Source organism: Cricetulus griseus, chromosome 6 (assembly GCF_003668045.3).
Source record: "Cricetulus griseus strain 17A/GY chromosome 6, alternate assembly CriGri-PICRH-1.0, whole genome shotgun sequence".
In the NCBI taxonomy this organism is placed as follows: domain Eukaryota; kingdom Metazoa; phylum Chordata; class Mammalia; order Rodentia; family Cricetidae; genus Cricetulus; species Cricetulus griseus.
In genome coordinates, this window is record NC_048599.1 from 57930982 (window position 1) to 57958811 (window position 27830).

Here is a 27830-nt window from a genome sequence, read left to right on the forward strand (position 1 = left end):
TAGTGGATTTTCCTTTAATGAGTATGCACTGTCCTTCCCTATTTCTGCTGATTAGCTTTGGCTTGAAGTCTATTTTGTCAGACAGTAGAATGGCAACACCAGCTTGCTTCTTAGAATATCATTTCCCATCCTTTTACCCTGGGGTAATAATCTATAATTGATGTTAAAGTATGTTTCTTGGATGCAACAGCAGGATGGATCCTGTTTTTTATTCCAGTCTGTTAGTCTTTGTCTTTTTATTAGTGAATTGAAGCCATTGATGTTGGTTCCTGTTATTTTGTTGTTGTGGTGTGGGTCTCTCCCTTTTGATTTCCTGGTCTGTTATTTATGCCTTGTGTTTTCTTGGGTGTGGTTAACCTCATCAGGTGAAAGTGTTCCTTCTAGTTCTTTCTGTAGAGCTGGATATGTAGATAGACACTGATTACATTTGGTATTATGGTTGATGTAGATAGACACTGATTACATTTGGTATTATGGTTGAGTGCCTTTCTATCTTCATCTATTGTGATTGAATGTTTTGCTGGGTATAGTAGTCTAGGCTGGTGTGTAGATCATCTCTCCGGGCTTGGCTTGCTTTTAGAATCAACATGTAGGAGTCAGGTATTGTTCTAATAGGTCGGCCTTTATATGTTATTTGATCTTTTTCCTTTACAGCTTTTAATATTCTTTCTTTATTCTGTATATTTAGTATTTTGATTATTATGTGTTGTGGGAAGTTCTTTTCTAGTCTGTTTCTTGTCTAGTCTATTTGGTGTTCTTTATGCTGGTTGTACCTTGATAGATACCACCTCCTTTAGGTTGGGGAAATTTTTCTTCTATTGTTTTGTGGAAAATATTTTCTGAGTTTTTGACCTGGGTTTTTTCCTCTTTCCTCTATTCCTTTTATTTGTAGATTTGGTCTTTTCATATTATCCCAGATTTCCTGGAGGTTTTTTGCCTTGATGTCTTTTTCAGATTTAACATTTTCTTCGGTCAAAGCATCCACTTCTTCTACCTTGTCCTCAATGTCTGAGATTCTCTCTTCCATCTCTTGTGTTCTGTTGGTGAAGCTTGCCTCAGAGGTTTGTTTGCAAGTTCCTAGACATTTCGTATCTAGTTTTCCCTCAGTGTCGGTTTTCTTTTGTTTCTATTTCCACTTTCATGTCCTGACTTGTCCTCATTATTTCATTCCACTGTTTGCATTTTCATTAATGGATTTGTTCATTTCCTCTTTAAGGCTCTTGAACATATTCATAATAGCTATTTTGAAGTCTTTGTCTTGTGCTTCAGCTGCATTGCATTACTTGGGGTCTAGTGTGGTAGGGTTGCTGGGCTCCAGTGGAGGGAGATATATTTGTTGTGCCCAAGTCGTGAAGATCCCCAGAGACCACCAGGAAGACAGACCCACCAAACTGCAAAAGCGATGTTTTAATTGTTTATCCAACCATGACAGGGATCCTGTCTAGCTAGCTGTCGCAGCAGCCTCCAGAGGGAGTGAATGAAGTTCCCTGTCTACTGCTAGGTTTTAAAGTTACAGGATTACATCAGTAGGTTGGTTTCTGATTGGTTGACATTTGGGAACAATCAGGAGAATTTCTCAAAGTCATATTTGGCATGAAATACCTGAGTACCAATTATTTTCATTGGTCAGACTGAGAGGAAACATTTTGTGGTTTCTATGGCATTGTCTTGTTACTTGCAGGTGGCCTATTGTACATAGGTACCAATGGTTTTCAGAACTGTATCCTGGAGACTACAGGGGAGGTATTGGTCTCTCCTGGAGTTTCCCAGAAACCAAGTATCTAGGAGGCTGGAGTGGGACTCTGGAGTTTTTGCGTTCGGTTTTGGCCCTAGGCTCTGGGAGGCCAGAGGATCTGGAGTTTTCCTTAGACATGTTTGAGGCCTATGTGTCTTTTCTGTAGCCTGTCATGGCTGCTAAAGCAGGGGCTGAGTGAGGGTCTAGTCCCTTCATTTCTAGAAATGAACCCTTTTAGTTTAGTTTACCCCTTTTAGTATTGTCCTGGCTCTTACTGTGTTTTTACGCTGGTTTCTAGGAATCTGGGTTTGGGATGACTTTAACTCTAGGCGCTGATATGTGGACTTGCCTTTGTTGGGTTTGTGTTCTGTTCCTTGGTTTCTGTTGGCCTTTCTGGTTCTTAGGAAAGTGTGATGGCTGTGGCTTGCTGGATTGGAAATGCTCCTCATATTTGCCAGGTGTCATCATTGGAGGGGTCCAGGGTAGAACACGTTTCTAGGCATTGGAATTTGACAGTAAGGGATGGGAATGGGCTAGTGGTGGGAGAGTTGCTGTTACTGAGAAGGGTCCATAGGAGGGAGGACTGCTGGGTGTGCCAGCCAGGATCTGTGTAAACTAATCCTGGTACTGGTAATGGAAGCAGAGAGGCCACAGCAGGTGGGCTGCTGCAGAGCTGGGGATAAGACTGGGGGTTAGAATTAGAGGACAGGAGGAGCTTCAAAGAGTGCCCCAGCCAGTGCTCTTTTGTTGTTTGTTTGTTTGTTTTTGTTTTTTGAGACAGGGTTTCTCTGTGAAGCTTTGGAGCCTATCCTGGCACTCGCTCTGGAGACCAGGCTGGCCTCGAACTCACAGAGATCTGCCTGCCTCTGCCTCCCGAGTGCTGGGATTAAAGGCGTATTGTTTTGGAGGTTGTCCTGGAACTTCCTCTGTAGACCAGCTGGCCTCAAACTCACAGAGATCCACCTGCCTCTGGGATTAAAGGCGTGTGCCACCAATGCCCAGCCAGCCAGTGCTCTTAACCACTTAGCTCTATCACTTAAAGATTCAGATGTAACAAATACAGGATCATGGAAAGTAAGTCTGCTGGGTCAGGTGTGGTGGCACACACCTTTAATCCCAGGACTGGGAGGTAGATACAGGAGGATCTCTGAGGTCGAGGCCAGCCATAGGAGTTCCAGGACAGCCAAGACTACATAGAGAAACCTGTCTCAAAGAGGGGGAAGAAAATGAAAGTAGGACTATTTACCTCATTCCTCTTTAGTAAAATCCCATTCCATCTTGCTGTCTTCTGAGTCAAGAGTTTCACTTCTTAGAGACATGGACATACATAAGAAAAGGCTTTGAACTGCATTTCTACAAACTGTATTCCCTCTGATTAGGTGCCCTTGACTTGAGTAATCTGTCTATCCTACCCAGACTTTATATGCTTTCAGTTTTAGATCTGTACACATTTTTTAAAAATTTTTTTTTATTAGTTCAAATTAGGAACAAGCTTGTTTCACTTATCAATCCCTTCTTCTTCTCCCTCCCCTCACCCCCCTCCCTCCCTATCCCCGGCCTACCCCCCACCCCATCTACCCTCCACTCCCCAGGCAGGTGGGACTCTCAATGGGGGCTCAAGCAAAGTCCACCACATCATCCTGGGCTGGGCCTGGGCCCTTCACCATGTGTCCAGGGCAAGAGTAAATCCCTTCTCGTGGGATCGGCTCTCAAAGTCCCTTCTTACACCAGGGAAAAATATTAATCCCCTACCAGCCACCCCCCTCCTGCCCCCGGAGTGCAGAGGCCTCCTCATTGACATCCATGTTCAGGGGTCTGGATCAGTCCTCCCTGACCTCCCAGACAGCATCTGGGGTCAATGTGCTCCCCCTTGTTCAGGCCAGCTGTTTCTGTGGGTTTCTCCAACCTGGTACCAACCCCTTCGATCTTCATTCCTCCCTCTCTGCAACTAAGTTCCAGAGTTCAGTTCAGTGTATATCTGTGGATATCTGTCTCTGCTTCCATCAGCCACTGGATGAGGGCTCTAGGATGGCATAAAAAGTAGTCATCAATCTCATTTTAGGGGAAGGGCGTTTAGGTTATCCTCTCCACCATTGCCTGGATTGTCAGATCTGTCTTAACTGGACCTCATGTGGATTATGAGTTGCTCTGTAACCGCCTTTCCTCCTGTAAATACCATCTTGCGCACCCTAACTTCCTTTATTTAGAGGGAGCACATTTATACAGGTTTCCTCATATGTTAGGTGCAGCCATAACAAATTGCTAGCCTATAACAAATAAAAAGCATGAAAAACTAGCTGATCAGTTTTTGAAAAACTTCATGAAGTCTCAAAAATGATTTATTGACTTGGAGCATTATTTTAATGACAGTCATAACTGGTTTGTGCCTTAGAGACAAATACTTACCAATAATTATTCCTTTTCCCTCTTAGCCCCAGCATATGACCATTTCTTCTGGGTTTCATGTTTAATTACCGTGCTTACTGCTGAATTTTACTTTTAAGTTATGTTCTTATAAAGAATTATAAAGTCCTTTATTAAGTTTTTACATTCAGTTTTAAATGCAAACTTAACTGTTTTGGTCAGTTTTCTTTGGTTTCTAATTAGGGACATGAGGTAGGTGTCTGATATAAGCAGTTTCTCCAGATAGAAGCTACCAAAGACTCAAGCCTTTATTTATCAAGCAGCTGTTGTGGTTTAGTTGGAGCAAGCTTAATAAAGAAAGGCTTATGCATAGAGTATCTTAAGACTGCCTTTTGTACATGAGGGGAAATTGTGTGGTGACAGGATGAAGCTAATTTGGGCCCTTCAAACACCCTGAGGAAAATTATTGCCTTTATTAGCCATGACACAAAAGCAGTACATTTTGTCCATAATTACATGTCTATGCAGACTTTTTAAGCCAGTTATTAATGTGTAACTCAAATCCTAGTTGGTCTTAATAATAAAAACCCAGAGCAAGATATCAAGGTCAATGCTGGAAGATCAGAGAAAGGATCCAGCCACAGCCACTTCTTAACTAGCCAACTCTTCAGCCTAAAAGGGGGCTGAGCTCCTGTCTCCGCCCTACCTTATCACTTCCTCTCTCTGCTCAGCCATATCATTTCCTGTTTCCTCCTCCCAAGTGCTGGGATTAAAGGTGTATACTACCACTTCATGGCTTCTATGGTTAACTAGTGGCTAGCTCTGCCCTCTGATCTCCAAGCAAGCTTTATTTGTTAGAGCACAAAGAAAATATCACCACATTAATGATGAATTCAAGAGGGATATTGATGGCTTGAACATTTTATAAAGTCATAATCAGCAATTTTGAAAAAATTAAGATAAGTACAAAAGTCTTCAATAGAATGAGAGCAGTAGTGTGGCAATATCCAGTTTAGCATTTTGTACATTAAGTAGAAACAGAGGTGAAGACATTGAAGACAAAGTTATTTTCTAACTAAAAATAAACTTGGCTTGGATTTCAGTTACAGTGTTTTACAGTATTTGTCTAGTCTACAGATTCTTCTGGTGCTACCCATTGGGAATAGATAAACTTTCTGTGTTTCTGTGAGATACATGCTTGCTATTACAAGTTAATACCCACCTAGAATAAGTTAGTTTCAATTTAGTTGTCTTAGAGAACTATATTCTTGTTAAGCTAGAGAAAGTAGGTAATGATTCTTCCTTTGTTTTTATTGTGGTTGTTTTGTTTTTTGGTTTTGACAGATTATCACTATGTAGTCCTTGCTGGCCTTGAACTCATTATACAGGTCGGGCTGGTCTTAAACTCACAGAGATCTGCTTGCCTCTACCTCTAGAGTACTGCACATAAAATAAATATTTTTTATTTTATTTATTTATTATGTATACAACATTCTGCTTCCATATATATCTGCACACCAGAAGAGGGCACCAGATCTCATAACGGATGGTTGTGAGCCACCATATGGTTGCTGGGAATTGAACTCAGGACCTCTGGAAGAGCAGTCAGCACTCTTAACCTCTGAGCCATCTCTCCAGCCCCCAAATAAATATTTTTTTAAAAAAGAAGAAAGAAGGAGTTTTTGAGGGAGCGTCTGAAATTTCTGTTTTCTCTTCCTCCTCTCCTACCCTCTCTCCTCTCCCTCCCTCGGGGTCTTCCTGTTTGGCCCTGGCTGGTCTACAACTGCTTTGAAGACTAGGCTGGCTTTGAACTCATAGTGCTGCAGACCAAACCTGTTGCCTTGTGCCTGCACTAGCTGGATGCATGTCCTACCATTGTGATACATTTCCAGCCCACCAGTATTGCTTTTTCTCCCCTAAAATGTGTTTACTATTTGTGTGTATATGTGTATTTAGGTAAATATATGCCATGTGAGAGCAGGAACCCAAAGAGGCCAGAAAAGAGTATCAGACTGCATGGAGCTCATGGGTCCTCTGGGAAAGCAGAAAGTGCTCTCATCTCCCCAACCCCAGTATTGCTTTTTAAAATGTACCAGGCACTGTTTGAAGTTTTATAGTTTGTAACTCTGAGTAACTTTTTGCTGTGCTTGGCATTTGGTAAGGTGTGTGTTTAGTTTAAATGGACATTCAGGTGATCTGTAACAGAAATGGTCTTCTAGTAAATGAAGTACTTGGTTTCAAGGACCTCTGTTAATTCATATCAATTCTGCTTATTTTGGTTGGGTATTTTTTTTAAATAATTTATTTAACCTTTATTTTATGTGCACTGGGGTGAAGATATCAGATCCCCTGGAACTAGAGTTATAGACAGGTATGAGCTGCCACATGGGTGCTGGGAATTGAACCTGGGTCCTCTGGAAGAGCAGTCGGTGCTCTTAACTGCTGAGCCACCTCACCAGCGGGTATTTGTTTAAAAGGGAGGAGTAGGTAGCTGTGTTTCATGGCATGGGTCTGTGGTGATTTATCTATGTAAAATGTAGACACAGATTGGTGTAAGAAGCACATATTTCATCACTGTTATAAACCTACAACGCAAGATCCTGGATTAAGTTTGAGTTACTGGACAGACACAGTTTGCATGGTTCCCGGTGCCTGCATAGACTGCTGACATAGTCAAAGGATTGCAGGAAGCTTAAAAGCCATTCAATTATTGATCTGCTACGGGTCTGAAGAGGATTTATGATTTTGCTTAAGACTGGCCAAGTATGTGATTTACCATTGTGTCAAGTAAAAGAAAAAATAAATAGAAGCAAATCAGTCACCCGGTTTAGGTAAAGGCCAGTTTTGCTTGTATCTGTACTGCAGAATTTTCTGAAACTTGAGAGAAAACATTTGCCTAACACAGCTGTTAACTTCCTACAACTGACATGTTTTCCATTCCCTTTAAAATGAGCCCTGCTGAAGCAGAATGTGTCACATGTATCATCCAGACTGAGAACATTTGCTGGGACTACTACTGTCATTTGCCAGGGTCCGGAATCTTCACATTCCAGGCAGAATGCCAGCTGTTCCAATTTAGTTACCAGATGGAGATTGGTTGTTCCCCCTCCTCTTTGCTCCACCCTCTCGCCTTCACTGGACGAAAGCTTTAGAGCTGGAGATGAAATGGAAGTGCTGTCACCAGGCTTTCTGAGTGCCGTGGGCACCATGGGTGCAGCCCAGAGCAGCTCACGTTTGCTCTGAGCCCCCTGCCCGGCCTCCCCTTTCACCACGTTTCCTCTGGCAAGATTTTAAGTACAGCAATTCAAGAAGATTTTTCCTAAATCCCATTAATCCGAAGTGTGTTGCCTCTTGATTGCTGGAAAATAATCTAAAATTTATTCCAAAGTAATCTTTAAACAAAATTTACTAAAAGTGATGAAAGGAGCATTGACATTTATTAGCACTGATTTCTCACTGTGCCCAGTTGTGCAGTGCCTTTCAGAGGAAACTAGCAATCTGGTGAGTGTGCCATGCCAGTGGGGAGAATTGAATGTCCCTCATCTCCCTCTTTCCCTAGGGACAGTAGTCATGAGTGCCGAGTGTGCGGGGTCACAGAAGTGGGTCTCTCTGCATATGCAAAGCACATTTCTGGCCAGTTGCACAAAGATAATGTTGATGCCCAGGAAAGAGAAGATGGTGGAAAGGAAGAGGAAGAAGAAGATTATTTTGACAAGGAACTTGTTCAGTTAATACAGGAAAGAAAAGAACAAAGTCGGTAAGTCATTTTGTTTATTTTTATTTTATTTATTTATTTATTTATTTATTTATTTATTTATTTTGAGGTAGTCTTATGTAGATGGTGAACTCTAGTGCTTGGGTAGCTAAGAAAACTCTCTACTAACTGAGCTCAGTTTTAAAGAGCCTAAAGCTTAATCTTACCTTAAATATAGAGTTTTGTTTGCCTTTTGCTATCTGGAGACTAAGTACTATGAAATGCTTAACTGAACTGCTGTATTATCTGTCCTGAAACTCAGTCTTGTCTTTAAATAAGCTGACTAATAGAACTACAAACCTGAAAAATATAGTCTTAGTCACTGTGTGTGGAACTGGTTTTATTGGAATCCAGTTTTCTGCTAGAAAGCTGGAGAGTATAATATATAAGCATCATTAAATAAGCATTTCATCCATCATTCATTTGCAATATTATTCAATATTTTTATTGTCCAAATAATATTTCTTAGGGGAAAGGATTACCTCTTGTAAATTAGTATGGTGCTTCTGCCAAATTTGAATTTTACCTTTGGAGTTCTAGTGACTACACAGTGTCCAGTTCACTCTGGGTGTTTCTATAAATATACTGTTTTAAATTTGACAATGTCAAAATTAATTGAGCAATGTAAGTTTCCTAATTGTACTTTGGAAATTTATACCTATGTTTACATAATTGTGTGTTAGGCATTTATGGTCTTACATAACTGATTTATGTATGGCCTTAAGTTTTGTTTGTTTGTTTTTGAATGAGCCAGGCAGTCGTGTAGCCATGGCTAGTTTCCAGCTTGTCCATAGCAAAAATGATTCTGAACTTCTGTCTCTCTGTCCCCTAAGGTGCTACAGTCACAGGTGTATGCTGCCACACCTGGTTTTGGCCTAATGAACTTACTTAATGAGGCAGGAGATATGAGAGAACAATTAATGTAGTTTTAAAAGTCCTAACATGATGAGAAAATGTCAAACTCTAAAATAAATTTTTAAAGATTCCTCTTGAATATTAATTAGATATACTCTCAACCTTTTTTATGTTAGAGACTTAAATATAGGTAGGAAAGATGTAGTTTTATCCTATATATTAGCTTTTTTTTTTTTTGAGTCCTTGAAGAAGACTTTCTTAGTCTTAAAATGCCCACGGCAACATGATTGTTGAACCCTTGTGTTGCCTAGTTCCTTTAATGCCATTCTCATGACTACAATAACAGCTGTAGTCTGCACTTATGTTTTAGGAAGTTAAATGAATAGGATAGTAATTCTTTTGGGGTTTTTGTTTTATTTTCAAGACAGGGTTTCTCTGTATAGCCCTCACTGTCATGGAACTCAGTCTTTGGACCAGGCTGGCCTTTGAACTCACAGAGATCCACCTGCTTCTACCTCTCAAGTGCTGAGACTAAGGCATGCACTACCACTACCAGGATATAGGACACTAATTTCTAACAGCTAACAACAAAATTATTATTAAAACTTAGCTATATAAATGGTTAAACATTGTCAGAGACTAAGATTAGACACTGTTATCACAGTTACTGTTTGAGCCTTATGCCCTTATGGTATTCTGTAAGATCATGTACTTTTTACTTACTGTTTGATTGAAGCAGGGTCTCTTTATGTAGTCAGCTCACACTCTTCTAAGCCCTGGCCTAAGTGCTAAGACTACAGGCAAGTGCTGCCATGTCAGTCAGTTTTATCTTGTGAAAAAGGAACTGATTTGTACCCAGCCCCATTAAAGGCCAGTTAGGGGCTGACAAGACAGCCAGGCCATGGTGGCACAGGTCTCTAATCACAGCACCGGGAGGCAGAGGCAGGAGGATCTCTCAGTTCCAGGACAGCTAGGGCTACACAGAGAAAACCTTCCTTAAGAAACAAACGAAAGAGCTGTGGGTAGAGGAACTTGCAACCAAGCCTAACAACCTACACCAATCCCCAAAACCCACATGACAAAACACACTCATCAATCCATGTTTTGTTTTGTTTTGTTTTTCAAAAGGCCAGTTAAGGTCAGCTTTTAAGATGCAAGTCCATGTTGTTACGTTTTAGATTTTTGTTTGTTGAGGCAGTGTCTTACTCTGTGGCTATGGCTAATCTGGAGCTCACTACATAGGCCAGTCTGGCCTCAGACTCACTTCTGCCTTCAGTGCTTTGATTAGAGGTGTGTATCACCATGCCCAGACATTTTTTATTGTATCAAGGCCCAAGAGGTCAGTATAAAATCTGCAGTCAAGGTTCAGGGTTTGCTCTACCCTTTGTGTTTGTATGACTCAGCCCCTCTAAACGGAAGCCTGTCCATTTAAAAAGTTCAGAGTTCGTTGAGGTAATCCAAATAAAGTACTTAGCATTAATGAGTTAATCTACATGAAGTATTTAGCAGAAACAAAGTGAATTTTAGCTCACTTTATTACCTGGTGTTTTGAGCAACTCTCTCGTGCTGGGGAGACACACCATGAGCAGTCTGTAGAGAAAAGTGGTTTGACATAGTGCTGCGATATGTAAGTGTGTTCCTTCTTTTGTAGACTCCTTATATAGCATAAATAGCTTAAACAGCTATAGGTTCTCTGTAAACTGCATCTAGCTCATCAGTTCTTTATAGCCTCGTACGGGAGCTCTTACTTGACCTGTGCTGTTTTCTTCCTGTTTATGACCCATTTGTTATTGGTTCTAAGCCTATTCCAAACAGGAACTATACATACATGTTTTCTTACACTACTAACAGCCACGATGGCCATGTGATAAAGTGGTTAATAATGAAGATGTCCATGAAAAGTATGATCCTACCACTTAAGGTGGGTTTAAAAGTCGATTTTTCAGTAAGAACATGGGCCTGGAAAAATCATGCATGGCCACTGACTGAACATTGACTTAATGAAAATTTAACTGTTCCTATTTTGAAAAAAGCCACATAATGTAATATGCTGGGATAATAGGAACAGCCTATTTTCGAACATTAACTGCCACACACACACACACACACACACACACACACACACACACACACACCAGAAGGTAGTGTAAATGTGTCCAATTTTTAGTATTTCTAGGATAAAGGGGAAGATGGTCTGGTAGCTTACAGGTGTAAAAGCAACCACCAGAAATAAAATGGGCCCCCATTCTGTAATCTAAGAAGAGAAAAGAAGAGAGAGTTTGGGTGGGTTATGCCTTTAAAAGAAGAATGTATAAGAATTTCATTAAATCCATAATGACAAACTTTTTTTCTTTCAGACAAGATGAGCCTTCCAGTAACAGCCAAGAAATAAACTCAGATGACAGGCAACCGCAGTGGAGACGAGAAGACCGAATCCCTTACCAAGACAGAGAGAGCTATAATCAACCAGCAAGGCATCACCGTGGACCTCCACCACGGGATTGGAAATGGGAAAAGGATGGCTTTAATAATACTAGGAAAAGTAGCTTCCCACATTCTTTGAGGAATAGTGGTGGACCAAGAGGGAGTTCTGGGTGGCATAAAGGTGCTACAAGAGGCTCTTCAGCTTGGTTCCATAGTCATAGTAATTCTGGAGGAGGTTGGCATTCAAACAGTGGAATGGTGGATTGGAATTATAATAGTACAGGAAGGAATTCCAGTTGGCATTCTGAAGGAACAGGTGGCTTTTCCAGCTGGCACATGAACAACAGTAACGGAAACTGGAAATCCAGTGTACGTGGCACAAATAGTTGGAATTACAATGGCCCTGGAGACAAATTTCAACAAGGAAGAAACAGAAATTCTAATTATCAAATGGAAGACATGACCAAGATGTGGAACAAGAAATCTAGTAAGCCGAGCAAGTACAATCAAGAGAGGTATAAATGGCAGTGGCAAGACAGTGACAAAGCTGGTAAATACAGAAGCTCTTCTGAGGGATTTGCAAGTGACAAGTTCCCTTCAGAAGGCTTGCTTGAGTTCAGTTTTGAGCAGCGAGAAAGTCAGACCACTAAACAAACAGACTCAGCCTCAAAAGTTAATGGAAAGAATGGCAACGTAGCAAGGGAAAAGTTCCGCCGCTGGACACCTTACCCTTCCCAGAAGACTCCAGACTTACAGTCAGCCCTGAAAGAAGTCACTAGCAACAAGTCAGAAATGACAGATAAGCCTCTCTTTAATTTTAGCTTAATAACTGCAGGAATGCAAGAGCCAATTGATAAAACAAGTAATCCCCCAGTGCTAAAAACACAAAAGGAGATACTTCCTGGATCTCCCAAAGCCGTTCCTGATGGCACTGCTTTCTGTGAGGTGGTGAGAGCTTGCCCCATTACTGAACTGTCTGAGCCACACCGTAAGTCAAATAAGATTCCGTTATTGAAATCCCCACTCCTTCCACTTCCAACTCCTAAGTCGGGCCCTCATAAGCATAATTTAAAGAACCGCTCAAAAAACAATGAAACAAAATCCTTTTCTTCTGGAGATCACTCGCATTTCTTGAAAAAATCCACTTCAGAAGGCAGCCATGGTTCTCCCTACACATCCAAGTTACATGGTTTGTGTCCTCGAGTTTTAAAGGGGACTAAAACTCTGTCGGGCACTGAAAAAGAGCCTGATGAGAAGTTAAATGACACATCACAGAAAGTCCAAGAAGTACTCCAGTGTTCCAGAACACCGCAAAAGCCACTCCTTAGCACGTCCAAAAGGCCTGAGAGCCATGCCAAAGAAAGTAGGAGTGTACAAGAGTCAACCCAAGACTCTGTGAACACTGAATTTCAGGCCCATTCAGCTGAAAATGATGGCACAACATCTGATCCAGAAAACCATGGCATAAAAAGTGGAGCAGTGGCTTTGGCAACTACAGAGGCCGTGTCCTGTGGCACCCACACTGTGGGTAAGGAACAAGGGAACCAGATCCTGGGAACATCTGGGACCCTTTCCACCTCCCCACATAATTCCACAGTTCACCAGAAAGAGGCCGAGTTACAGGTGACAGCAGCAGCTGGTCCACACTCGGGCTTACTGCTAGACTTGAAGAGCTCTCTAGAAGATGTACAGAATAATGGTCTTGCTAAACCCGATGCGCCTTTTGAAACAGAAAGCTTTGAGGACACTAGCTTGGATGCAGAGCTTCAAAAAAGTGATATCAATAATCAACCCCCAGGCACACTCCTGCCTGAACTGAGTAAACTTGGTTTTCCAGCCTCACTCCAGAGAGATTTAACCCGGCACATAAGTTTGAAGAGCAAAACCGGGGCACATCTCCCAGAGCCAAACCTCAACAGTGCTCGACGTATTCGAAATATCAGTGGCCACCGAAAGAATGAGACGGAGAAGGAGTCTGGGCTTAAGCCAACCCTACGACAGATTCTAAATGCATCAAGGAGAAATGTCAACTGGGAACAGGTCATTCAACAAGTAACCAAGAAAAAGCAAGAGCTAGGCAAAGGTTTACCCAGGTGTGTGTCTATTTCGGTATCTGTCCTTGCTTTCTTTTAAAGGTTACCACCCTTTGGCCTTGATTAAAAGAGAGTTCTTGTTCTACTTAATTAAATGTTTGCCGAAAATACCAATTGTAGATGTCTGCTTTAATCCAGTATCAAACAATGACTGACCCCATCTAGCATATGTGACAGTTTTCCTGACCATGCCGTTAAGATGGGGGCACACACCTGAGAAACTATGGACCTAGGGAAATGCCATCAGAAATCTATCACTTAAGTTTAACTAGACAAGAATGCGGTATCTTCCTTTGAATCTTATTATTTGGAACCAGTGGTAAAAGTTTTAACTAACTGTTCTTACTGCCTGTCACTCAACTTGTGAATACCTTTCTGTCTGCTGTGGGTATTGCCCTGGGATCATAGAATGCTTTCTCTCAAGCTCTTTTGTCACATTTTGAGGTGCTGTTCTGAGTGGTCAAGGAGTGTTCAACATAAGCTTGCTACTTGAAAAATCATAATTTTGCAATAATATGAGTAAGCCTCCAGGCTTGGGGTCTTATTGTTCTTGTTGATTTCTTTGCCTTGTTTTTTTTTATCAGGCCTTTTGAATAGTGCATGGTATAATAAAGTAGGAAGCTTGGAGTCATGCTGAGTGGCTGTAAATGTTTGGTAAACTGGTTTCTTCGTTTTTAAAATGTTTATTACAGAAAAATAGCTCTGTTTGAGGGGTGGAAACCCCCCATTGTTACTAACTGGCTTGCACTCTGGTAGCTGTATACAGTTCTGATTTTGTGCCTGTGACATTGCAGTATTTGTTCACTTTTTCTGGATCCCTTGTCAGAGGTGTACTCCTTCATAGCAGGAACTGTCGTCTGTAACCTCTGCGTAATGGAACTTGGCACATGACCAGTGCTCTCCCAAACCATCTGATTTGTTCCTCTTTTTTTTTTTTTTTCCTTCCTTTTTAAAGGTTCGGCATAGAAATGGTGCCTTTGGTTCAGAATGAACAGGAAGTCTTGGATTTAGATGAGGAGCCCGACCTGTCCAGACTAGAAGGATTCCAGTGGGAAGGTGTTTCCATCTCCACATCCCCTGGCTTGGCAAGAAAGCGAAGCCTTTCTGAAAGCAGCGTGATCGTGGACAGGGCTCCTGTGTATAGCTTATTTAGCGAGGAAGGTACCGGCAAAGAAAACAAACCCCAGCCGAGTAATTCACCTGCTGCTGCCCAGAGTCAAAAGACGGCCATGTATCTTGAACAGGAAGTAGCACCTCTGACTCCCTCTGCCAGATCAGGTGAAAGGGTTGGAAACATTCCTACCCCAAGGCGACATAGCACACAGTTACCATCTGATCACACAATGCCGTTTATGCATTCTGCCAGAGACTTGCACAGCCAGGAGAGGTCTACGCTGTCTTTGGAGCGCCATGCCCAGGAGAGCAATGGAGAAGGGAACTCACTCTCATCAAATGCATCCTCAGTTCACGCACTCTCCAGCTTAGCAGATGCGGCCACTGACAGTAGCTGCACCTCTGGTGCTGAGCAAAACGATGGTCACAGTATTAGAAAGAAGCGAAGAGCCACTGGGGTGAGTATGATTCCCTGTGCTTTTGTAAAGTATCTGGTGTGAAGACTCGATTATTGATAAGAAAGACTCAGCTGATTTTTATTGGGCACCTGGGAAGTGGTTTCGTTTGCTCTGGTTCCTCTCACCTGAGTAGCTCCACTAAACTAGATGTAATGTGACCACGAATGTACAGTACCAGGAAAATATGAAGTCATCTCTAAAACTAGTCTCCCAGCAATGGTTCACCTAAGAATAGGTCACATCTTCAGATGTAACTTAATCTGTTTTCATAGAGGCACTGCTGCATTTGTAGAGCATGTGCAAATGTTGGATCATGGTGAGACTGGACGGTGTAGCACTGAAGAGATTTGATAATACTAGAATGCATACACGTAAACATCGAGTAGCAGTTTTTTGGTCTTTGTAACTGTCTTTAGTTACCCCGCCTGAACCTGTAAGGCTCTTTGCCTTCATTTAACACCCGTGCTGCTCCGGCTCCCCGATGAGGATTGTGGTGGTGGTGACATCCCTAACTGAAAAGAAAGGTCCCTTTCTGAAAAGAAAGCTGCTGGTAGTCATACTGTCTAATCTGGCACCTCTTCCCCTTTAAAGCTGAAGCCATGAATGGATTTAGATCCGCTTCAAGCCCTGATTCTGCTTCCCTAAACCAGAGAAGATACTGTTGGGTGGTTTTAAATGTTCTTGAATCTTGAGATGCACCCTTCTGAAAAGCCATTACCTTGAGGTTTGCCTTGTAGGTTTAGCTTCTGATGGGAAAGGTTTTCTGTGGGGATTTAGAGTAGGGCCTGTACCGTGATGGAATCAGTAAAATGCCATTGGCTCTGCCTGTCCCATCCACATGTCATTTCACACAGATGGGAGTCTGAGGACATTACTACCTTTAATACCAGAAAGCACATGAACTTGGACTTTTTATTAGAAACATTAAGTCAACTCCTGGTGGGTTGTACACCAGGCCTCTGTTGTCCCCTCAGAGATGATAACAAAAGGTAGCATATGACTATCTTAAAACTTGTTCTTTTTGTCCCTCTCACGTAATGTCCTTTGTAAGTTTCAATATTCAGTTTTCTTTCTCTTCAGGATGGATCGTCCCCTGAACTACCAAGTCTGGAGAGAAAAAATAAAAGAAGGAAAATTAAAGGAAAGAAAGGTATGGCTATAGCAGAACACTATTGTTTTTATTTGTTTTGTTTTTGTTCTTGTTTGGTTGGTTGTTTTTTGTTTTTTTGTTTTTTTTTTTTTGAGACAGGGTTTCTCTGTGTAACAGCTCTGGCTGTCCTGGAACTCACAGAGTCCACTTGCCTCTGCCTCCCAAGTCCTGGGGTTCCTTATTGTTTTGAGACAGGGAATTGCTATATAGTTCAGACTGGCCACAAACTTGGAGAGATCCTCTTGTCTCAGCCTGCCATGTGCTGGGTACAAGCTTGTAGCATCATGCCACAAGGCTTGCTGTGGTTTGTTTGTTTGTTTTGAGAAAGGAACTGGGTTGTGACTCAGTAGTAAAGTACTTGCCTAGAAGGCACGGGGCCGGTTCAGTCCTCAGCACTGGGGTATCATCTGTCTATAGATCCAGGATGGCCTGGGCTACAATCCTGCTCTAGCCTCTGGAAAGCTACATTGCAAACTTGTGCCACCATACTGTCTTGTATGCGTTTTTTCTTACATTGTTCTTCTGTTTATTTATTTATGTGTTCTTTGGGGGGTTTTGTTGTTGTTTGTTGGTTTGTTATTTTGAGGCAGGGTTTCTCTGTATTGCATTAGAGGCTGTGCTGGAATTTGCTCGGTAGACCAGACTGGCCTCCAACTCACAGAGATCCGCCTGCCTCTGCCTCCCCAGTGCGCCCCCCACCGCCTGTCTCATTGTTCTCTTGTTTGAAAGCAGAGAAAAGTCTGATTTCTTGCTACATTAGTTGCTGCTGAAGAAATACATGATGCCATATAGATTTAAGACTAAGTTAAGTCGTAGACCATATAGACAGGAAATCTCATTGGAATTTTCCAGTTGGAATGAGAAGGAAGAGCCCATTAAAATGTCCCTCTCACTTTTTCTTTCTTTATTCTAAGGTTTCTTAACCTGTGACTCAGACTAGCCTTGAACTGGGATAGTTCTGCCTTCAAGTCCCAAGTGCTGGATTACAGCTGGGAGCCCACTCACCTGGCTTCACTTTTTATTTTTGAGGCTCCTTGTTTGCTTTTGCTAATGTGAATTAAGTTTATAGCAAAAGAATAGGCTCTGATTTTGGTCTGTTTAGGATTCTGCTTGGTATCAAAACTAGATTTTCTTTTTTCTTTTTGGTTTTTCAAGACAGGGTTTCTCTGTAGCTTTGGAGCCTATCTTGGCACTCGCTCTGTAGACCAGGCTGGCCTTGAACTCACAGAGATCCGCCTGCCTCTGCCTCCCGAGTGCTGGGACTAAAGGCGCGCACCACCAACACCCGGCTCAAAACTACATTTTTTTTGGGAAAGCTTTAATAAAGAGAACTGTGACATCAGTTGCAGAACCAAAAAAAATCCCTCCGCATATTGAGATTGCATCAAACTTGAAAGGCTTTTGTACATCAAGAGAGACATCTGGGATGAGGAGGTAGAGGCAAGAGGATCAATAAATACTTCAAGGTTATCAGATACCTAGAAAGTTCAAGGCCAAACTTCGCTATGTAATGAGACCATGTTTTCACTTTTTTTTTTTTTTTTTTTTAAGCAGCAACAACACTAAATAGGCCAGTTGTCATGAGATTCATGCTCTTAATCCCAGCTTTCCACAGAGACAGAAGCAAGTGGGTCTCAGAAAGTTCTAGGTCAAACAAGAACCATATAGTTCCTCTCTCAAAAAACACTAGAAAAAAGGGATTAACAAGCAAGAATCTGACAAAGGGAAACTGTTTGAATCTGAGTAACAGGCTAGAAAACATGGTTTTAGAAGTCTGAGTCTTAGTCTCAGCCAAAGACTTGAGTGAAGAGCTCGAGAAAGGGAGACCGAACCAGAGCCATCTGTGTTCCAGGGCAGAGAGCTCCCCTATAGGATGTGGTGGAGGGCAGAGGTCTCAGAAAACAGTAAGCTGGAGTGGGGAGCTGTAAGATCCTGAGGTTCTTATTTTGATTTTTTTAGGCTTTGATATCATCAGGTCTGGCCACATACTTTATGAGATCCATGGGTCTCATTTTTGTTGAGAGAAAAGACTTTGTACTAAACACATGTATTTCTGACTTTGAAGAAACTATCATTAAACTGGGCCTTCTGTATTGTTTTGACAGAGCGTTCTCAGGTTGACCAGCTATTGAATATTTCCTTAAGAGAGGAAGAACTGAGCAAGTCACTGCAGTGCATGGATAGCAACCTCCTGCAGGCAAGGGCGGCCCTGCAGACAGCTTATGTGGAAGTTCAGAGGCTGCTCATGCTCAAGCAGCAGGTAACGGCTGGAGGGGTCTGGGAATGCTAATGAGCTGGAGAGTTGGATTCTAGAATGCTCAGCAAAGTGTTTTATTTTCAGATAAGTATGGAGATGAGTGCGCTGAGGACTCACAGAATACAGATTCTGCAAGGACTACAAGGTATTACAGCATGTCTGATGGCAAGAAGCCATGGGAATGCCACACAGTGCACATCTCAGAAAGGTTTAACAGAGCTGGGCTGAGTGGCCAGGCCTGTGATCTCTGCTGCTTAGGGGGCTGACACAGGAGTGTGAGACCAAGATTTATCTGGTTAGAGAGTAAATTCAAGGCCCTCCTGCATCTCAAAGCAAGAGAGGAAAAAGAATTGCTGGTGTGGATTAGTTTTTGAGGGCTTGCTTAGTATGGGCAAGGCCCTAGGTTCAGCTTATGTACTGTGGGATTACAGTGAGAGGAGGAAAAGAACAGTGGAGATATTGGCCTTGGTTAGGAATCAAAGAACTGAGTTCATATCTTGGCTTCCATTAGTAGCTGTATGACTTTTTTTTTTTTCTTTGTTTAATTTTTACTCTTATATTTTTGACAGGGTCTTACTCAGTAGCCCAGGCTATCCCAGGACTTACATAGCCTGTGGTGACTCCTAGCAATCTACCTTTCTCAGACTATTGAATGTTAGGATTTCAGGTGTGAGCCACCCTCATACTTTGAGAAATTTAAATGTTAAAGCCTGTTGTCTCTGTGTCCTTGGTAGTTGTACTGGTTAGACATTTTGTTTGGATAAGTTAAGAGGGAGGATGCTAACATGTTATTAATTTAAATTTTGTTTGTTTTCAATTTATTATTGTAGTTTTTTTCAGACAGGGTCTTTCAATGTAGCTCTGACAGTCCTAGAACTCGCTCTGTAGACCAGACTGACCTCAGACTTACAGATCTGCCTGCCTCTGCCTCCTGTATGCTGAGATTAAAGGTGTGAGCCGCCATGTCTGGCTAATTTTGTTTTTGAGACAAGATCTCATTGTAGCCCCTGTTCCCTTAAACTTAATAGGTAGCTGAGGATGCTGCTGGACTCCTCATTCTCTAGTCTCTACCTTCCAAGTCTGTGATTACAGGCATGCAACACCATGCCCAACTTAAAATTTTTATTTCTTAATATTTTTGTTTGTTTGTTTGTTTTGTTTTTCAAGACAGGTTTTCTCTGTGGCTTTGGAGACTGTCATGGAACTTGCTCTGTAGACCAGGCTGGTCTGGTCTTGAACTCACAGAGATCCTTCTGCCTCTGCCTCTCTGCCTCTCTGCCTCTGCCTCTGCCTCTCTCAAGTGCTGGGATTAAAGACATGCACCACCACCACCCAGCTATTTCCTAATCTTTAAAAATACATATAGGAAGCCAGGTAAACCTCTGTTAGCATTGCTGCAGACAATTGTGTTACTATTTGTTCTTTTATGACTCAGACAGGCTGATCATCTGCCAATGGTTGGGGATATTTCCAATAATTTAGACTTACTGTATGTGCCAACTGCAAGACTTCTCTCTAGAGAATCAGGAATTGATTGGTATTATACTTTGTAACCTGGCTCTATAATTTATTTTTCTCCATTCTTTTTCTTTTGTTTTTGTTTTTTGAGACAGGGTTACACGAAGTAGCCCTAACTGGCCTGGGGTTTACTATGTGGATTAAGTTGGCCTCAGACTCACAGAGGTCTGCCTCCCTGCCCCACTCTTATTTTGTTTAATTATATGCATACATGTATATGAGTGTGGGTGACTGTAGAGGCCAGAAGCATCAGATCCTAGGGCTGGAGTTGCACCCCCTAATGGCTGCTAGGAACCAACCTTTTTTACATGAGCCTTTGATCCCAGCATTGGGAAACTGAGACAGGTGGATCTCTGTGAGTTCAAGACCAGTCTGGTCTACATAGTGAGTTCCAGGACAGCCAGCACTGCATAGTGAGACTGTATTTCAGACGAAACAAAACAAATAGAAATTGACTAAGAAATAAATGACTTTCCAAGTTACGTTCTTTCATTTGTATGTGTGTCTGTGTTTCCTGTTACAGAAACGTATGAACCTTCTGAGCACCCAGACCAGGCTCCCTGTAGCCTCATAGCACGAGAACAAAGGAACAGCCGATCTCAGACCTCTGTTGAGACCACACTGCTGCCTGCTCCCTTTTTCCCAGGGTTTCTGGAGCCACCTCCTTCCCTTGTGTCTCCATCGTCCATTGGAACCCCTCTCCAAATAACCACATCTGCTTTCCAAGTCCATGGTACTGTCCCTGATTCGTCAGTTCAGATTAAACAAGAGCCCATGTCTCCTGAACAAGAGGGGAATATGAATGCTGTTCCACAAGGCTCTGCTGCCAATGTGTCCAAGGAATTACTGCAAACTAATAGTAAGTAAGCTTTTCTGTGAGTGCAGGATGTTCCTGGAGGACAACTATGCATCACCGAGTAAAACCTATTAAAGCAAAGTCACACCTGGTGCTGTGGACCTCTGAGTTAGAGATCAGTCTGATCTACTGAGCAAGTTCCAGGCCAGCCCTGACTATATAGTGAGACCTTGTCTCAGAAATGGCCACTGTTTAGTTAGTTTCTTTTTGACAGATACTTCATATAGGAATGTTGTTTTCAAATACCTCAGATAATGTGGGACAAGGGATATGACTCAGTTGGTAAAGATACTTGTCACCAAGCCTGATGGCCTGAGCTTAATCCCTGGAATCCACTTGGAGGAAGAGAGCCTGGACCCCCACTTGCGCACCTGTGCTAACACACACACACACACACACACACACACACACACACACACACACACACACACACACATTAAAATACGTGTAAATTGTTAAGACACTAATAAAATATTTCAGAGAATGTAATTTAAGTTTCATTGTTCCCTGATTTTGTTGGAGCTTAATGAATTGACATTTCTAAAAGGTTTCATTTGTCTTTTGATACTTGGGTTAAGACTGGTCAGCCTGTTTACTTGGTAATTCGTCTACTCTGAATTTCTGAGCACCTAACCGCCTTTATTACTTCAGATGTAAGCTAGGACTGATAAAAACCTGATAGGCAAGTAGCCATGTTGGCCATGGGATTCTGGTGTTTACAGGTGTTAACAGGAACTTGTGTGGGATGAGAAGTAGCCAGGCTTAACATTTGCCTAGCTTAAAGTTTGAAAATAACTTTTTAGCTATTGTCATTACTACAAATCCTGTCATATTAAAAACTCAGTCAAAAAAACAGACAGACAGTCCAAATGAAATGGCTCAGCAGACATAAACTAGCCAAAGCAAGCCTGCCAACTCAAGTCTGATCCCTGGAACCCACGTAAAGAGCTGCATGCGGTGGCACAAAGCTGTAATCCCAGCACTCGTTGGTGTAGGAGGTCAAGACAAGAGAATTGCTTGGAAGCTTGCAGGCCAGCTAGCCTGGAGTATGAAGCACAGCAGCAGAAAACAAGAGAGCCTGCCTCAGTACATCCCAAACTTGTCCTCTGACCTGCATGCTTACGCCATGGTATGTACAGACACGTACACACACCGTACAAAAAAAAGTCAAGTGGGTATTGTGTGATTCCCTTAAGTTAAAACAGTTGTGAAGAATTCATTCAGCTTTTGCTACTGGTGCCCTGTTGCAGTGCTTATTCAGACACTAGAATCAAATGTCTGTGATCTGTCATATTGAATTTTAAGTTCCTTTTATGGGGTTAGTTTTTAGGTTTTTGAAACTATAATGCATTAGGGCTGGTGAGATGACTCAGAGAGTAAATGCACCTATCACCAAACCAGAAAACCTGGGTTTAATCTTACTGTAGAAAGAGAGACTTGACTTCCGAAAATTGTCCTCTGACCTTCACACGTGCCCACATACACAAATAAGATATACAGAAAAAATTAATTTATACAGTGAATTATACTGGCTTTTGAAGAGATTATTTAATAAAAATTAACTGGATATATAGTATATATGTTGTTGTTTTTAATACACCCCTATCTTTTTTAGGGGGGGGAAGGCTGCTGACAATTTCATGTTAGGCAAGCCCAGTACTACCACTGAACTACAAACATCTGGAGCTGTATTTCAGTTTGTCTTAAACCATAAGTATATGCTTGTTTACATGTAGACTAAATAATGGAGAAGTCATAGTTTAGCATAATCTGACCTTTATCTACGGAAGCTGGGGATTAGGTTCAGTGGATGAGATTGAGATCACTTAACTCTTATAAACCATAAAGCTCATGTTGTAATCCCAGCACCCTACAGTAAGATGGGACGCTGAGATAGACTCACCAAGTCCATGCAACAGCAAGCCTGGAGTGCACGGTGCATTGGCAGAAGCAGTAAGAGATGCTCTGCCTCCATGCAAGGTAGAAAGTAAGACTAGCTTCCCAAGGGTTGTCCTCTGACCTCTACACAAGTTCCTGGACACATGTGCAATAGAACTTACCTGGATACCATTAAATATGTGAACATTCGAAGTAGAAGAAAGATCAGTAGACACAATCCCTGCCCTCAGAGGTTGATTTTCTGTTTGATTTCCTGATTCAGGAGTGGCCAGTGACAGCCTTCCAGTTAATCCAGCCCTTCCTGCAGCATTAACCTCAGGGTCAACAGAAAGTTGCCAGGAGGCTAACCAGGATCAGAATTGTTCTGTGGAGCAAGGAAGTTCCAGAAGCAGAGAGAACTCTCCCTCCTCCCAGCCTTGTGATCTTCCTGGCATGAACAAAGGTGAAGAGTCTGCCAGAGGCAGCAGCGGATCTGAAGCCTGCAGCAGTTCTTTTCTAAGGCTGTCTTTTACTCCTGAAACTCCAGTGGAGAAGGAAACTCACTCTCCACCTGAGCCGCAGGCAGAATCCACACTGGCGTCAGCTGAATCTAGAGGGAGCAAGAAGAAGAAGAAACTTCGGAAGAAGAAGACACTTCGGGCCACCCATGTTCCCGAGAACAGTGACACTGAACAGGATGTGTTCACTGCTAAGCCTGCAAGAAAGGTAAAGAGTGGAAAGGTAGCTAAAGGGGGGAGGGTAACAACCTCCACCTGGGAAGACAGCAGAACTGGTCGGGAGCACGAACCTGTCAGAGATGAGCCAGACAGTGAGTCCTCCCTGGAAGTCCTGGAAGTCCCAAATCCTCAGTTAGAAGTAGTTGCCATTGATTCTTCTGAATCTGGAGAAGAGAAACCAGACAGCCCATCGAAAAAAGATAGCTGGAGCTCTGCAGAACAAAACCCAGCAGAAGTTTCTCGTTCTGGTTGTGATGAAGTTAGCTCTACCAGTGAGCTTGGCAACCGCTACAAGGATGGCATTCCCGTCAGGTAAGGGTGGTTATCTCTGTCCAACAGCTTTTGCTGCTCTTTCATTTACTTTATTTTTGTGTTCTGGTTTTTAGAGCCTGGGTTTCACTGTGTAGCCCTGGCTGTCCTAGAACTTGATCTGTAGACCAGGCTGGTCTCGAACTCACAGAGATCCACCTGCCTGCCTCCAGAGTGCTGGGTTAAAGGCAAGCACCACTGTGCCCAGATTCATGTATTCTGTTAATAGAATTTTAGAATTTATTTATAAATCAAAATTTATGTGTAGGAGGTTATGAGTAGGAAAAAAATCAAATCTCAGGAGTTTTGTTTTGTTTTTGCTTTCTCTTTTGACTATGTTGTAAATTTCAAAGAAATTTCAGGTGGAAAAATTGGTTCTTTGAGTTAAAAAATTTTAGTTTTGCCACCTGTCCTGGTCTCCCAGATGCCAAGAAATTTTTGCTATTATTTTTCAGTGTGGCGGAAACCCAGACAGTGATCTCCTCCATAAAAGCATCAAAGAACTCTTCGGGTAATTTTTGTGTTTTGTTTACATAGCCACAGGGTTTTTAGGATTTAGAAGTTAAGTCAGTTTAAATCTATTTAAATATATTCATAGTACAGGTGATAAAATGAGAAGTTACAACTAAAAGGGTTGCTTTGCTCAGCACCAAGTCTGTAGGTCCGTAACTTTGCAAGGTACACCCTTAACATCTGTCTTAGCTGGTTCCTTTTTCTGACCTCGTTATTTTTAAGGTTGTCATTGTTTTTTTTTTTTTTTTTTTTTTTTGGTGGGATCTTCCCAGTGAAGAACTTTGAAAATTGTGACATTCTGCTTGGGGAACTAAGATTTAAGAGAATCTTTTGGTGATTTAATCCAAGTCCTCTGGATGATTGTGATGGCTTTGACTTAGTATCTCTTCAAACTGTAACAGACTTGTCCCTGAAACCTGTTTTTGTTTTCCAGAGCTGTCATCAGAGCCAGGAGATGATGACGAGCCAACAGAAGGAAGCTTTGAGGGACACCAAGCTGCTGTGAATGCAATTCAAATATTTGGAAACTTACTGTATACTTGTTCAGCTGACACAACTGTCCGAGTTTATAATTTGGTGGTAAGAAACATGTTGTGAGTACCTTTGGCTGCAGTCTTTAAACCTAACTGTTGTCAGTGGATCTCCAGTCAGTGGGGACAGCTCTTCTCCAGTCACATTTTCCTAAAATGTAGTTCCAAGAGGTACCTCTCCGGTTTCTCCCTCTCTCCAGTAGAAACAGATATCCTGTGCTTTATTCTCTGAACCAACCTCCATGGCCAAGGGAATAGGATCACACCAATAAGTGAGGGCAGGATTAGTAAACTCCCTTCTTGAGCCTCAGGCATGGAGCAGAGTCAACTGGAAATGCCATGACTCTTACACTTTCAAAGTCTGCCCCCTCTGATAATATCTTGTCCAGGAAGGCTTAACCTCCCCTAAACAGCACCAACAACTTGTAATAGAATGTTGAAATACCTGAGACTGTGGTGGACATTTTTTTTGGGGGGGGGGGGGTTCAAGACAGGGTTTCTCTGTGGCTTTGGAGGCTGTCCTGGAACTAGCTCTTATAGACCAGGCTGGTCTGGAACTCACAGAGATCCACCTGCCTCTGCCTCCCGAGTGCTGGGATTAAAGGTGTGCGCCACCAACGCCCGGCTATGTGGTGGACATTTCTAATGCAGGTTACCAGACCTTCTAAATCCTGTAATGATCTGACCCATACTTGATTTTTAGAGTCGGAAGTGTATTGGTGTCTTTGAGGGCCATACTTCCAAAGTGAACTGCCTCCTTGTCACTCACACCTCCGGGAAGAATTCTGTCCTTTACACTGGTTCCAGTGACCACACCATTCGCTGCTACAGTGCCAAGGTTGGTGGTTCTAGAGAAATCACAGTGGTAATATTTTCTGTCATGCTTCTCATTTGACTTTCTCATTTTGTTTTTGAGCATATTTTAGCATGCTAAATACCATCTTAGGTAGATAGAAGATTCAGCATAAACCACATTTTCTGTTTGTTCATCAGTATCTATTAATTTTGTACTGTAACAGTATAGCTCCCATAAATTTTATTTATTTATTTATTTATTTACTTGTTTATTTAGGTTTTTTTAAGACAGGGTTTCTCTGTATTGCTTTGGATTCTCTGTATTTCTCTGTCTCGCTCTATAGACCAGGCTGGCCTCAAACTCACAGAGATCCACCTGCCTCTGCCTCCCGAGTGCTGGGATTAAAGGCGTGTGTCACCAACTCCTGGCAAGTGTTTTCTTGGAAGTGTCAGATGCAGCTTTATCATTTATTTACCATTGTTCATTTAAGCTTAACACTCAAGTCAGCCTCTTAAAAATTTATACATTTTTAATTAGAAATATCAGTATTATTAGGCTGTTTTGTTTTGTTTTGTTTTTTATAGTACCCTCACACCTTGGGATCTTGACCTACTATTTTAAAGAAGAAAGATACCTCAGATAGTCTACTATGCTTTTCAGCCTCATTTTAAAGTGTTTTGAGGACCAATTGTTCACACATTTATCTCTATCCTCTGTTAATAAGGGATTGTTTTGGGTTTGGGGGATTTTGTTTTTTCAGACCCGAGAATGTATGGAACAATTAAAGCTGGAAGACCGAGTTCTCTGCCTTCATAACAGATGGCGTATCCTCTATGCTGGACTGGCAAACGGCACTGTGGTCACCTTCAACATAAAGGTTAGTGGTTGGGGTAGTGGGCTGAATTTCCCTGCCATTTGTAAGTAGAATGAATGTATATGGTGAGAAGTAGCAAGCAGCCATTTCTTCTGGTTTGAAGAAACAACAGAACTAGCCTTTATTTAAAAGCAGTTTAAGTGAAATCAATCCTCCATTCTGTTTGCTCAGACTCACATGTGCCAGGACCAAAATGCAGCACTACTAAATTAAACCAAGCCTGAATATTTGGGCCAAATAATGAGTCATAGGTTAAACCAGTGTATTTTATTTTAAGAGTGACACCATGGAAAATGAATCTGAGTTCCCTGGCTTTTGACTTTGATGTGGTTGGAGACCAATTTAGGGTTCATGAGGATGCTCTGTTTTGTGAGGGGAAGTAAGTCAGAGGTTTCCACTAACAGCCATGCAGCCTCATACTTTCCCATCCCAAAGATAAATTCATTTGGTGAGCAAACTTCACTGTCTTTCCTATGTTGGGCCCAGAGTATCCTAGTTTCCATTGCTGTGACAAAATACCCCAAACAAAAAGCAACTCAAAAAGAAAGGGTTTATTTGGCTGACAGTTCCAGGTTAGACCATTACTGAGTAGAATTCAAGGCAAGAACTTGAAGCCTCCAGTCATATCAGTAGCCAAGAGCAGAAGGAAGTGCATACATGCAAGCTGTTGGGTTTTCAGCTCCCTCACTTAACTTATGTGGCCAGGCACCAGATTCAAGATTGGCACCACCTGTACTAGGTAGTCCATGTCTCCCCACTCCCCTGCTCAGTGCATCAAGACAGTCTCCCACAGGCCAGCTGACAACCTTCATTGAGGCTCTTCCCAGATGATGCTAGGTTATGTCTAGTTGATAATTAAAACTACCATCACACAGAAGAAGGTTAAGAAGCTCTTGGTGGCCCCATCAGCAGTGAGCTTACACCTCGAGACTCACTCCCATTTCTGCTTTAGAAAGTAAGCGTGCATTGACAGGCTTGGAGAAAACTCCCGGTAGAGTAAGGGAGATCTTGTAGGCGGCTTTGTGGGCAGGTGACATGAAAGGATAGGCTAAGGATGAAGAAGAGGATATGGGAGCAGTGTGTAATGGACACGGGGTGTGTGAGTGCGGCTGGTTAGAGCACCACGTCCCTAGGGTTTGTTGAGTATGGCTGGCGCAGCACTACCTGGGACTGTATAAGGAATGTGATGTAACATAGTTTTTGCCTTTTAGAAACTTTTAAAATGAAATTTGAAGACTCTAGCATGTGATTTGGTCCATGAAGTGAGTGATGAGTGCAGATTTTTTAACTGAAGGCATGAGTACCAGTCTCCTGATGAGATTGAATTAAACAATAGGAATAGGACCTAAGAGTAAATTAAAATCTACTTATAAAGGACAAAAACTCAGTAGTTACAAAATATTTTTTCTCTTTTGTACAGTTAATGTCAGAGGTCCACATTACAAAAGGAGCTTTTAATGGTGTCAGATGGAAAAGAGTTTTAGATGTTTGGAAATACAGAGGTAGAGGGCAAATTTGAAAATGGTTGCATGGGCGTGAATTTGGAACATCAGGGCTGGCTCTTTCCTTTTTTACCTATAGAATGCCAGACTATTTATCTTAGGTCTGTCTTCTGT

The 27830-nt window shown here is 42.1% G+C and overlaps 1 protein-coding gene across 2 annotated transcripts in view; it reads left to right on the forward strand.

Annotated features, from left to right (window-relative positions):
- Window positions 1–27830, forward strand: part of Znf106 (zinc finger protein 106) — a 57028-nt gene that overhangs the window by 17118 nt on the left and 12080 nt on the right. Inside the window, exons 4-15 of one of the 2 annotated variants that reach the window (XM_027422112.2) lie at window positions 7659–7856; window positions 11066–13225; window positions 14181–14796; window positions 15877–15946; window positions 18052–18206; window positions 18288–18348; window positions 20245–20580; window positions 22739–23504; window positions 23957–24012; window positions 24448–24593; window positions 25248–25382; window positions 26101–26217. In XM_027422112.2, the coding sequence (XP_027277913.1) occupies window positions 7659–7856; window positions 11066–13225; window positions 14181–14796; window positions 15877–15946; window positions 18052–18206; window positions 18288–18348; window positions 20245–20580; window positions 22739–23504; window positions 23957–24012; window positions 24448–24593; window positions 25248–25382; window positions 26101–26217 (4816 nt within the window). The remainder of the gene's footprint in view (window positions 1–7658; window positions 7857–11065; window positions 13226–14180; window positions 14797–15876; window positions 15947–18051; window positions 18207–18287; window positions 18349–20244; window positions 20581–22738; window positions 23505–23956; window positions 24013–24447; window positions 24594–25247; window positions 25383–26100; window positions 26218–27830) is intronic. The other variant, XM_027422113.1, reaches the window with a different exon arrangement.